The 13,808-nt window shown below is 45.6% G+C and overlaps 1 protein-coding gene across 7 annotated transcripts in view; it reads right to left on the bottom strand.

Annotated features, from left to right (window-relative positions):
- COL16A1 (collagen type XVI alpha 1 chain) overlaps window positions 1-13,808 on the bottom strand; it is a 194,917-nt gene that overhangs the window by 131,163 nt on the left and 49,946 nt on the right. For all 7 annotated transcript variants that reach the window (XM_088462141.1, XM_088462137.1, XM_088462143.1 and 4 more), the window contains exon 9: window positions 170-214. In XM_088462141.1, coding sequence (XP_088318267.1) covers window positions 170-214 — 45 coding nt within the window. The remainder of the gene's footprint in view (window positions 1-169; window positions 215-13,808) is intronic.

A 13,808-nucleotide genomic window follows, 5' to 3' on the forward strand; every position in this document is an offset into this window, starting at 1 on the left:
TTAATGAACTTTTCCCATATCACCGCTTATTATGCTATCAGTCCTGACCTATCTACTAGTATTATTACATCTAGTTAGTGCTGCGTTGCATGAAAAAACCTTTGGGCCTTTAGATTTCTGGAATCTAACCATAATTATGCAATGAAATAAGGAAAGTTGCCTCACTCACCTCTGGAGGTAAGTCTACAGACATTCCAGAAGACACCTTCTCACCCTAAATATGGAAACAGAATATATAAATTATTATTATCATTTTTTTATCTATAAACCACCAACATTTTACATAGTCCTTTACATTGCAGAGATCAGAATACAAATAAATGACATACAGTAAATGACATGAAGCAAATGGTAAAGACCTAAGAGGCAGGGGCAGAACTATGGGAGACAAGGAGGCTCCTCCTCTGAAGGGACACCTCCTCCATTGTCCACAACATATTTACCCCACTTAGGGCTGTAACTATGTGCCCGGAGTGTACCGTCACAGCCGCCCAATAATGTCACCCCTTCCCGGCACCTGAGAAGCCACCATACACTAGTAGAGAGCTCCATGTCAGATCATCAGCTGCTGCCTTATTCTATCTATAGCCTGTCTGCATGCGAATTGCTACATTACAGTTTCAGTGGCTGTGACCGGGGGGCGCGGGGGGGGGGGGTACACCAAATTATAAGAGGTGTAAGATCCGCTTGGTACATACTGTAGCAAAATAATAATTGCAGCTTTGGTGGGGATACATGATCGCATATACAAACACTATGGTCCTCATTCAGAGCCACTCGCTATCGGCAGTACGCTCGTTCCGAGCGATGTTCGCACATCTGCGCATGCGTACGGTTTTTAGTACGCATGCGCGAACCAGTCAGTGCTGCCGAAAATCATTTGTACGCAATATAGCGAGTGCCTGATATTTTGAGTGACAGAATGAGGCGTATGTGGGTGGTAACAGGGGAAGGTGCTTGAAAACGGGGAGTTGAGATCCGATCGCAGGCGTGCTTAAAGGTCAAAACGGGCGTTTTATGGGTGTGCATAATTAATACAGCAGCGTCAATGACCACGTCACTTGGTTTTTTTTAACTCAGAACTGCTCGCATAATAGCGGTTGAAAAAACCAACCATAAGAATAGCGAGCAGTTCATATCCTGTTCGATGTTCTCGATTAATCTAATAAATAGCAGACATGACGTATGGTGCGAGCGGCCAGGGGGCGTTTTTAATAAATAAAAGAGCGTATGTTTTGCTCTCTCGTTCAGACTTAGAGGTGTGAACAGACTGCAATTTGCGAAGGGATCATTTGAATAGCCACCCCTTGTTTTTGAACGAACGACCGCAAATAGCGAACGGCTCTGAATCAGGCCCTATGTTAGTTCCTGCCTCCATACAGTTGATAAATACAGGTAAAGCTCTAGGTCCTGACTTTAGGCAGTTGGTGATTAAAAACACAACAGTTTGTTACTACAGTCTGTTTCTCTGATTCAGAGTTGGGTCAAAATAAAAATTTAACTTTCAGTAACGTATCGCTTTATCTGTGCACAAAATGTGTCTGTATTTTGAGCAGAGCACATCATATACTGTATGTGCATTCACTTGCATTCATATATAGTAAGGACATAGAGATTAAAGGTAACCGCACCCTCTTACAGATGTTCTGATTATGACTGACATGTATTTTTAACATACCTTTTAGAAGGCATAACTTTTTGCATCTCATTGGTCTGGTGCATGGTTCTGGTTTGATGATGATGCGTTAGATTTAAAGTTACACATATCGTAAAATCCAGCGTCAGGAACGTAAATGTTTTATGTGTAAATGTAAATCAGACCTTGTGTGGTATGCTAACAATTCTGGGCATGATATGACAATTTGTATTTTTCTGGGTGAGCTCACACATTAAAGTATTTTCCATTCCTTTGTTATAATCCAGCTCTGTTTAGGAATGATTTGTGCCCACACGCAACAAAAACAAAATGTCCATTCTTCTTTCTTGGATGCTTCTGCAAGCACAGAAGCTGGACCCTTTCCCTTCCTTCTGTCTGTATAAAACTCTCTCCCACCTTGATTGAATTTTTGTCACTCCTCCTGTACTATTTGGCTGTGTATGGCAATGGAAAATGTTATGTATTGAAAAAAGAAGCATTAATGGAACTAGTCTGCAGAGTTAAATAAATATAGATCTTCCTACTTGTCGACCATTAAATAAACCTCAGACTTTCTCCCTTCTGGAATTCTGGAATGTACTCTTCAAAGATTAATCTAAGTTACTGCGACTATCTAACAATCATTTATATCCATATGTAGTATGCAGCATCCAAATAGTTACATTTTAGGTGGCTCTGATATATATGGGGGGGGGGGGGGAACGACTAATGGTCAATTGTACAACCTATTTTAAATTGATCAAAATTGCTGTTCCAATAGTTAATTAATGAAGAAGCAAATGTTAGCTATCCCCATCAATTTCACCACTTTGCTGCTGAACTTTTCTCACCCTTCTGCTGAGCCTATTTGCAGTAATTCAGAACACACACAGACAATCCTTTTTTTAGAACATTTATGTGAGGTACACACTTGGTCGACCAACTGATTTGGTAAGTAAGCAGCTGTGCATAAAATCCTACCAATCAGTCGACCGATATGTCTGGCCACAGGAACCAGTTGTGACAAGAAATGGGTTAGTGGGTTGCCTGTACACATAGGCAGATGTGCAATAAATATCTTTCAAATATATTTCATCTGCCGTACCACACGGCCAACGCGTAATATAGGTGAATGACGTGTTTCACAGATATATTGTGTGCTCTCACCAACCGACAGTCGGGACGATATATCGTTCATCGGCTGTACGAACGCTATATCATCAAGTGTGTACCTAGCATTATTCTTACTGATACATAAATAAAATCAACTAAAAATAGCCATGAAAGGTTTTTTTTAATCAAATGACATGAAAGCAAATGTGTGTATGTATTTTTTGTTTTATTAACCCCACCAAGAAATACTCGGTAGTTCTTACTTCAGTATTCATTATCCTTTACAAAACAACAGATATTCAAAATAAATTCTGCACTTAACAATTATAATGCATTAATGCTTAAAATGTGTAGGAATAATATGGTTATCCAACAAGGCATAGCATTTTGAAAAGTAGACAACCTACTGCATCAAATGAGGACATCCTTGGGGGAGGAGATCTGGGCATTAGAATCAGATGGGGACCACTTTAATTGCCTTCCTCTATCACCTGGTTTTAGGTTCTGGTGATCACATACGTAACTCTAGCATCATGCAATTGCCGCTTGATTTAAAGTGGCAATTAGTTGCAAGGCAAAAACAACATGGTTATGCCTTAAAAGTAACTGCCGTTTTAAATTTAGTGGCTATATCGTCTGAATTTCTAACCGGGGCCAGCAGGGCGTATCTACCCCTTAGCCAGGATGGCACTCACCAAGGGTGTCATCCGAGAGTTGGGTGGGGCCAAACGGTAGAATCACATAGTAGTTCTGTTCAGAAGCGTATCTAGAGTGAGGCATGTGCCCTGGGCGCAGATGGCGTTGCCGCTGGCTAGGGCAGTCATCTCTTCCCCACCGGGCTGATTCACAGGCCCCCCATCCGGCACAGGCGGCCGGTACAATAAAGTCCCAGCTCACGACCAAACTTGTTGTAGCTCCCACTATGTTCACTTAGTATAAGCCTAAACTTTTCAATAAAGTAAAATATGACATAATTGTTTGTTTGTTACAAGTTGCGGTCACGACTTGACACTTTCTGACAGTATGCCCAGACAGGACGGGGTTACTCCAGTTCTTCCTGTTGTTAGGAGATCGGCACACCTCAGGAAGTGATGTGTTTTCCACAAGTGCAAACCTGATTGGAACTTCAGCCTATTTATACTCACTGATCTATTGCACCTGTGCCGACTATAGAGTGTCTGTGAGTTCCCTCAGCCTGGCTGCAGGGTCAGGTTGTTCCTGTTCTCCTGTTCACTGAACTCCCACACGGCTTCCTAGCCACTCCAAGTAGCTTCTGTGCTACCACCTATCTCCAAATGGCTTCCTGGCCGCATCCAGCAGCTCCCGTGCTACCAACATTCACCGTACAGGCTTCCTAGCCGCTCCAAGTAGCTTCCGTGCTACCACCAATCTCCAAACGGCTTCCTAGCTGTATCCAGCAGCTCCCATGCTGCCAACGTTCACCATATGGCTTCCTAGCCGCTCCAAGTAGCTTACGAGCTACCACCAATCTCCAAACGGCTTCCTAGCCATATCCAGCAGCTCCCATGCTGCCAACGTTCACCATACGGCTTCCTAGCCACTCCAAGTAGCTTCCGTGCTACCACCAATCTCCAAACGGCTTCCTAGCCACATCCAGCAGCTCCCTTGCTGCCAACGTTCATCCTACGGCAATTACTCCAACATCGGCACCATCGCTACAACATCGGCACACTTGCAGCACCATCGGCATTCAAAGCCATTATTAAACCATAGACTGCCTATCTACGGCAATTGCCCCAACATTAGCACACTTGCCACACCGTCGGCTCTCAAAGCCATTATCAAACCATAGACTGTTTATCTACCGCAATAGCCCCAACATCGGCACCATTGCTGCAACATCGGCACAGTTGCCGCACCATCAGCTCTCAGAGCCATTTGCTAACCCTAGACTGTTTATCTACGACTATTGCTGCACCATTGCCGTACCATCGGCATCATTGCCGCACCATCGGCATCATTGCCACACCATCAGCACCATTGCTGCACCATCAGCACAGCTGCCACACCATCGGCTCCCAAGCTACTGCCCAAAAAACCAAACTGTACTCTCACAACATCCGTACCATCGATATCCTTATAATCATCAACTGTGTCAGTCCTAACTGTACATTCTTTACCTATTGAACTCCCCTGTATCTCCATGTGAGCCGCTACTACCTCAAGCATAAGTCCAGGAGGCCGCCTAAGTACCGGTGAACGTATCCTAGTTCTAAGGGAACAATGGGCCTGATTCAGACCCACTCGCGAGTGGCTGTCCGCTCGCAAGTGGGTCGATGTTGTGCACTGAGCATGCGCACGACGGAGGGAGCTCCGTCGTGCGCATGCGCCAGACGCGACGAGCGAAGGAAAGTCCTTCGCTCGTTGTGTCCGATCAAAGGGGGCGTGCTGTCAATGTTGATTGACAGCACGCCCCCTTTGGTGGGCGTGCCGGGGGCGTGCCTCCCTGACGGGGGCGTTCCCACGGGAACGCCTCCCGTCAGAAGCCGGCCCACTGACATCACTAGTGATGTCAGTGGGAGTGATTTTGGCTCTGATAGAGCCAAAATCACTCCGGAGCTTGCGGTTGAAAACCTCAACCGCAGGCTCCGGCTCGCAATTTCGATGGTCGCGATGGTCTCGACCATCGCGGCCATCAAAAAGCACGCTCGTATAGCCTGTGGGTGGTGACCCACAGCTATACGAGCGTCCAGGAGGACGCTCCATGAAAATGGAGCCCGGCCCTCATTCAGAGCGTGCGCTCTGCTCAGAGCGTACGGCTCTGAATGAGGGCCAATGGGCGGTTGTTATTGGCAGAAGATCTTGCTAGCTGGGTTCTTGTGGTGTCACATGGGGTAGGCATCGGAACTCGTAACATTGTTATAGTTCTACTTGAGCTAATATCCCACAACAAGGGGTCACTGCGCTAGGTAAATTAATGGAATATAAATCACAGAAGTAAGCTCCCTATATATATAAAATAATTAATTTTTACTGTTACAAAACATACTTAAACAACACTTTCAGAATGGTAGTAATATCCTAATTAAAATAGAAACAATAGCCAAATAGCTTTAACATAGTATCTAAAATCAAAGCTGTTTGGTGGTACACTAATACACAATAATGCAGATACTTATTGCAACAAATTTTCAAACAAGCGTACAACGGAGAGAATAATAAGGGATAAATTCCATGGCAGTTTTATAGGTTTGTTGTATCTTAAGTAAGAGAATAATAGGTATTTAAGATACAGCAAACCTATAAAACTTCCCCAGGAATATATTCCTTATTATTCTCTCCGCTGTGCACTTTGATATCCCACCAGGGTTATGAACGAAGCTGAAATCCCAGACAGTTGGTGTACCCGGCTGTTAACTATTTTACCCACTGCTGAAATTGAGGCTCTGGTCTCAAAACCATTTGGTAGGACTACAATTCTCATGCGGTTTACATTTCATTTTCATGTATTTTATGTGATTGTTTTTACTGGATTAAAACAATTTTACACTATTCCGCTCTTCTCTATTTCTAATTTTATATGTTGGGAGTGATACTTCCTAAGGAGGAGAGTTCAACATCATAAGTAAGATTGTATGAAGCAATACACAAATAGGAGTGACATACAAATATTTGTCATCTATGGAATTTTGTTATTGGAAGCCTGAGAATTAAGCTCAGGAACTATTTACGAGTATTTCTGCCTAGCCTTCCTCTTGCTTGATGGCCTAAGATGCACATGTGCAGCACCGAAGTGTAGCTAGAATATTTCTAGTACCTGGACCAGTCACGCTGTCCCATAAGTGGCTCCTCCAGCTGCTATTTACGAGAAGTTTCAGTAATATTCAGCAGATACGCATACAACTGTGTGCTAATGTGTTCAAAGCACAGGGATACATGGCAAGATTCAAGTTCAAACAAAAAAAAACAAATTCCGCTTTTACAGATGAAAAGCATGAAATAGTTAAAATAAAGTTATATTGGTCTGATGGATATATGAAGCAACAATGTAAAAAATTTACTTTTAATGCACATTAACACATAAATGTCAGCTGCAGCCATCCCATCTGGACAACATTCCCTTAGTCTAGAACAGGGGTGGCCAACCAGGGCCATAACTAGGGAGGAGCGACCTGTGCCTTGGCACTGGGCACCGCAGGGCAGGGCTGGGGGTGCTGTTTGGGTCTGTCAATTTTCCTGTTTATTATCATTCTCACTTGTACTAGCTTCCTCTACTTTTATCCCCAGCATCTCCTGGCTGCCCCATGAGTACCCCTATCTCTTTCCTGGCCCTTCCCCATGAGGCCATGGCCCTTTTTCAGGTCCGCTATCTTATGTCCCTATTTAAAAAATATGTGTGTGTGTGGGGGGGGGCGCCAATGCTCGCTATGGCACAGGGCACCAAAAAGTCTAGTTACAGCTCTGTGGACAACCCATGGCTCTCGAGCCGCATGCGGCTCTTTCTTTGTTATTATGCAGCTCAGCAGTGGCGCAGACCCCGTGGTGGCTTTGGGGCATCGGGGGCTAGATTAAGGGGGGGGCACGGGGGAAGTTGCTACATCACTGAAACTGTGAACTCTGGCCTCTGAACCGATCAGAGGCTAAAGAAACCTCTGATAGCTTCAGAGGCCCGCCTTCCCAGTGATGCAGTGTGTGGGTGACATCATAGCATCACCTGCACACTGCATCACTGGGAACGCTGGCCTCTGAAAGAGCCTGCGTGCCTGTTGCATCCAGTTAGCTCCAGTCAGCGGCAGCCCTGATGGTGCGGATCCAGCGATGCCCAGCGTGGTCAGGTAAGTCAGGGCCGGCTCCAGGGGTCGGAGCACCCTGTGCCGGCTCCCTCCAGAGCGCCCTAATTACCATAGGCCATGCCCCCTATGTGACGATATTAGGAGGCGTGTTCGCCTCCAAATAACGTCAGGCTGGGGGGAGCCTCACTAGCCCTCTCCTGTCACTGAATGGATGGCGCGCGCATGCGCGCGCATCCATTCAGAGTCTCTGGGGTCCGGCACCGTGTCCCCAACCTCCCGATTTAACCACATGAGGACCACTTCGGCCCACGGGTGGAACAAAGGGGCAGTAATGTCCCGCTGAAATCGGGATGTTGGGGAGGGGTGCGTCCTCTATGGGTGGCACTCCTGTGTGACCGCTCAGGTCGAACACCCCTAGAGCCGGCCCTGAGGTAAGTACTGGGGCACTGCATAAGGGGCACTACCACAGAAAGCACTACATAAGGTGCACAACTACAGGGGGCACTGCAAAAGGGACACAACAACAGGGGGCTATGCATATGGGGCACAACTACAGGGGGCACTGCATAAAGGGAAAAACTACAGGGGGCATTGCATAAGGGGCACAACTACAGGGGGCACTGCATATGGGGCACAACTACAGGGGGCACTGCAAAAGGGGCACAACTACAGGAGGCACTGCATATGGGGCACAACTACAGGGGCACTGTATAATGGGTACTACTACAGGTGACAGTACATAAGGGTCACTACTACAGGAATCACTGCATAATGGGCCCTACTACAGGGGGCATTGCATAAGGGGCACCACTACGGGGGTGTGACACAAGGTCATGCTCTTGCAAATGTCATACCAAAGGTGTGCGTACAGTCTCTTCAACTTGACTACAGATATTTTTAGGGTCTTTGCCTCTGACAGGTTGGCCACCCCTGTTTTGGTGGGTGGCGGCCGGTCCAATAGGCTTGCCATCTCTTGCACTCGGCATCCCGGGGGGACTTACTGTTAGGCACCCCCCGGGATAGGATAGGGGAAGGGGAGGTTAGGGTTAGGCACCCCCGGAGGGAGGTTAGGTTTAGGCACCCCCCCAGGAGGGTTAGGTTTAGGGTGCGGGGAGGGTGGGTTAGGTTTAGGCGCTAACGGGGGGAAGTTAGGGTTGGGCACTAGGGGGGGAGGTTAGAGTTAGGCACCCCTAAAGGAGGGTTGGGGTTGAGAGGGGAGGGTTAGCTATACTTAGCTCCGCTGTTGGAATTTCCTCCCTTTGGCCAGCCGCTGTCGGCAATACTATCCGATTCACTCTATTGTGCATGATTTGAGCTGCTGGTTGGAGGTGGGGAGTTTCTGGGTATCTGGAATCCCCCCTCATCCCCTCCATTAACCTATGATAAAGACACTAGGAGGCAAATAACATAAATATGGGCCTGGTTCTGAGAATGCATGCGCACTATGGGGGTCATTCAGACCCACTCGCAAGCGGCAGTACGCTCGCAAGTGGGTCGATGTTCCCCACTGCGCATTATGTGAAAAGACAGTGCTCCTCCTCCTTCCAAAGAAACTCTAAACAAACAGTAACCACCAACAGTGCTTAATATTTCCGCTGATTACCGCAAATGCGTAAGTAAGAAGAGCTTGAGTATCCCTGCAAAATCACCATCAGCGCCAAGCTATGCCAGCCTGATCTAGTCACGCCATAGCAAGGAGACCCGCAGAGTGGTGTGCCCTTGTTGCAATGTGCTTTAGCCCCAGTCTGTTCAGCATACGCTTTGTGAGCATAACCCACAGGAAAAACCTAGGTCAGAATGTAATGTACAGTAGTTCCTTCACAGCCCATGACATGTCTATATATGACAAGCTAGAGTGGTTTTCTCAATCTGCAGCCTAACAGCCTAGGAAAGGCCTGACCCCTAAATCCGCCCCAGATGATGTTGTTTGCATCTGAATATATGGGAAGACATTACTGAAGAGAAAGAAAGAGCATTTTCATATGGAGTCATTCAGATTCCAAAAATCCAGACATGAAATAACAAACTTGAAATATTACATACTATTTTCATTTGTTACATAGTACATGTATCTTATTTCACAATATTTCCTGACATAATTTAAATGACTAAAACAATCGTGAAAGTTGATTCTATTATGAACTTTTAACTGATTGTTATTTCAAGTCTGAGTGCATCCATATGGAAATACTCTACTTGTTCCTATGATGAAATTTGGAGGTCACCCCCACTATGTAGAACAATTTAAGACAGAGTATATTTTAGAGAAGGAATCTATTCGTAGCTATCTCTATAATATGGATACATGGATATTTATGTAGTAATCAATTACAATGGAAATGACTTTATTCCAGTACAGACACATCTTAGAAGACTTTGCTTAGTAGAAAACAGTTGTGTAATGGACTTGCACTGTACAAAATAGTGTTGACCTTATTATAACTAATTTGTTTCATAATAAGAGTGAACTAAGTTTCTGTGACATTTGCCTGGCGTAAACCAAACGTATATATGCAACTCTTACTGACCAGCATGTATCTTAATACGGTTGCAATTGTGACTTTGGTCGGAATTGGGGCGTTTTTAGTGAACACAAATTGCAACTGTGCGGGATGCCCTAGTTCTGAAAAAGTATTTCCTTGTTACAGCAGCCTCAAGCTTACCCCTGGGCATCATTAAACACAGTCAGCAGTTCAAAGGTCATGCTGTTCTATGCAGTGTCTACATCTAGGTATGCAATAAAAGTAAATATCAACAATGTTAGTAAATAACACTATGTGCCTCATAAAGCAAAAGACTTCTGAAGACTGCAGCAGTTTAATTGTTGAAATGCTAATGATGTACAAATCAATTGCTCTCTTAATCGACTTGTATAAACCTTTCTATAAAAAACATATTAATCAGAGATACAAACAAACTAAACTCCACATAATTATAAACAGTTTTATTGAGATAATAAAATGAATCAAAATGATATATCCAGCAATCTCTTACTTAATAAACTTGCAGCCGCCACTGTATAAGACTGCTGGCTACTGCAAGTCATTGTATTATATTTTATGCCGTCTGGCATCCTATCTGGATACAGAGCATGGGAGGCAGGATCAGTGTCATGCAAGATTTGCTCTGCAGATCTCTGGTTTTCATTCATACTGGACTCAGGGCCTGGTTCACTACCGAGCGCAACTGCGATTGCAATTGCAATAGCAATTACACACGCAGTATAACTTCAATAGTATGCTAATCCATTGCAATTGCTATGCCACTACAGCAGATGTAGTCTCATTTTCTTACTCCATGGAGCGAGAGAGGGCATCAGCCTTTCAGCTCTGGACCCCTGGACGAAAAGACAATTTGAAATTAAACTGTGAGAAGAAGAGAGCCCACTTGGCTTACCTCAGATTCAGACAATGGACAGTCTTAAGATATAAGAAGTTTTTGTGGTCTGTGAGAATGAAAATGGAATGCACAGCTCCTTCCAAAAGATGGCGCCACTCCTCCAAGGCTAACTTAATAGCGAGAAGTTCTTGATCTCCAATAAAGTAGTTGCACTCAGCTGGAATGAATTTTCTGGAGAAAAATCCACAGGGGTGGAGTTGACCATCAGGAGCACATTGAGAGAGCACAGCTCCGACTCCTATGGACGAAGCATCAACTTCCAAGACGAATGGCTGTGTGGCATCAGGTTGACGATGAACAGGAGCTGAAATGAACTTCTGTTTGATTTTTTGGAAGGCTTCCTTTGCTTCCTCTGACCATCGGGATGGATTTGCACCTTTCTGGGTGAGAGAGGTAATAGGTGCAATGATGGCAGGAGTATTAGGAAGCGACCATTCCTGAATTGCTTGGAGCTTTTCTGGGTCCATTTTGAGACCAGATCTTGAAATTGTATATCCCAGAAAGGGAATAGACGACCTCAAAGACACACTTCTCCAATTTACAGTAGAGGCGATTGGAACGGAGACGTGTCAGAACCTCCTTTACTTGCCAGCAATGTTCTTTCAGATCATTGGCAAATATGAGAATATCAACATGTTTGTACAACAGATCGCAGAAAATCTCATTGACATAGTGCTGGAGTACTGTGGGAGCATTGCTGAGACCGAAGGGCATAACGAGGTACTCGTAGTGACCGTCACGGGTGTTAAATGCGGTCTTCCACTCATCTCCTACCCGAATTCCTATGAGATTAAATGCTCCTCGCAAGTCCAATTTGGTGAAGATGGTGGCTCCACTGACTCGGTCAAAAAGCTCTGTGATCAGAGGGAGAGGATAACGTTTTTTTGTTATATTTGTTTTTTGCTACCGGTTATTTATGAAGTGCACACATATTCCGCAGCGCTTTATATAGAGTATTTGGCCATTCACATCAGTCCCTGCCAGTGGAGCTTACAATCTATATTCCCTACCACATGCTCCCACACATACACACTAGGGTTAATTTTTGTTGGGAGACAATTAGCCTGCCAGCATATTTTTGGAGTGTGGGAGGAAACTGAAGCACCCGGAGGAAACCCATGCAAGCACAGGGAGAATATACAAACTCCACACAGGTAGGGCGATGGTGGAAATCGAACCCACGACCTCAGTGCTGTGAGGCAGTAATGCTAACAATTACACAGTCTGTGCTGATGTCATTCATACCCTGTAGTCGATGCAGGGGCGCAGACCTCCATCCTTATTTTTAGACAAAAAAGAAGAGGAGGATGAACCGTTTTTCCAAATTCTCTTGGATATAGTCAGTCATACTTTGTTTCTGGGAACGATAGTGGTTAAATACGCCCTCTGGGATAAGATTTCCCAGGGATTAGTTAAATTGGACAATGCCATTCATGGTGAGGAGGAAGAATATCAGCACCAGCTTTACTGAAAACATCAGTGAATTCTTGATAAGGAGGAGGAAGAGTACCCAAATAAGACAGTACTGCAGAGCATACTGTAAGAACTTTATGTAGGCAAGAACCGAAGCAGGAAGATCCCAAAGCGGTGATTTGTGAGGTTCTCCAGTCAATTTGAGGATTTTGCAAACAGAGCCAGGGCAAGCCCAGGACGGAATGCGAGGCCCTGGGTATGACAAGAAAACTTAAAAGTTCAAAGTGCAGAGCACCAATCTTGACTCGCAGAGGTCGAGTCTGAAGGGTAATTGTACCCCCTAGGATTTGGCTTCCATCAACCACTGTGATGTAGATAGGATGAAGCAGACTCTCAGTTGGTAATGCCCATCGATGGACTAAGTCAGATGTAATGAAGTTAGCAGCTGCACCTGAATCCAACAGCGCAGAGACTTGCTTGAAGTGCTTAGCCACTTGAAGAGAAACTGAGAGAATGCAATTGGTTTTCTTTGGAGAGGAATGAGCTACTTCTAACTTAGCCTCTCCTTGCTGAGTTAGGAGCAGGAGTTTCCTGGACACTTGGGACAATTGTTGAGCTGATGTGAAGGAGCAGACAGAGATTCTCAGACTGTCGCCTCCTGCATTCTTCCTGTGATAGGCAAGAATGGTTGATTTGCATTGGTTCCTCTTTGGGAGGAGAAAGTGACTGAGGAAAGACTGTCACTTGAGATTTAGGAAGAATTAATCTCCTTCTCTTAATAGCATGTTCTTTAAAACATAAGTCCACCTTGGTGCACAAGGAGATCTAGGCCCTGATTCAGAGCCGGACGCTCTGACCAGAGCGCTCGCTCTGAATCAGGGCCCATCTCCATAAATATGGAGCGTCCTCCTGGACACTTGGATAGCTGTGGGTCACCACCCACAGCATATACGAGCATGCAGGATGATGGTCACGATGGTCTTGACCATCGCGACCATCGCCACTGTGAGCAGAAGCCTGCGGTTGAGTTTCTCAACCACAAGGCCCGGAGTGATTTTGGCTCTATCAGAGCCAAAATCACTCCCACTGACATCACTAGTGATGTCAGTGGGGCCGGCTTCTGACGGTAGGTGTTCCCTTGGGAACGCCTCCGTCTGGCAGGCACGCCCCCGGCACGCCTACCAAAGGGGGCGTGCTGTCAATCAACATCGACAGCACGCCCCCTTTGATCAGACACTACGAGCGAAGGAAAGTCCTTCGCTCGTCGCGTCTCGCGCATGCGCACGACAGAGCTCCCTCCATCGTGCGCATGCGCAGTGCAGATCATCGACCCACTTGCGAGCGGACAGCCGCTCGCGAGTGGGTCTGAATCAGGGCCCTAGTCCTCTAACTTTTTATAGATGACACTCTCCCATACTCGTCGAAGATTCGGTGGATTGCCATGACAAATTCCTTATAATATGTTAGGATGGGATACGATCTTTGCCATAAGG

This window comes from Taudactylus pleione, unplaced genomic scaffold (assembly GCF_031769625.1).
Source record: "Taudactylus pleione unplaced genomic scaffold, aTauple2 ptg001153l, whole genome shotgun sequence".
In the NCBI taxonomy this organism is placed as follows: Eukaryota; Metazoa; Chordata; class Amphibia; order Anura; family Myobatrachidae; genus Taudactylus; species Taudactylus pleione.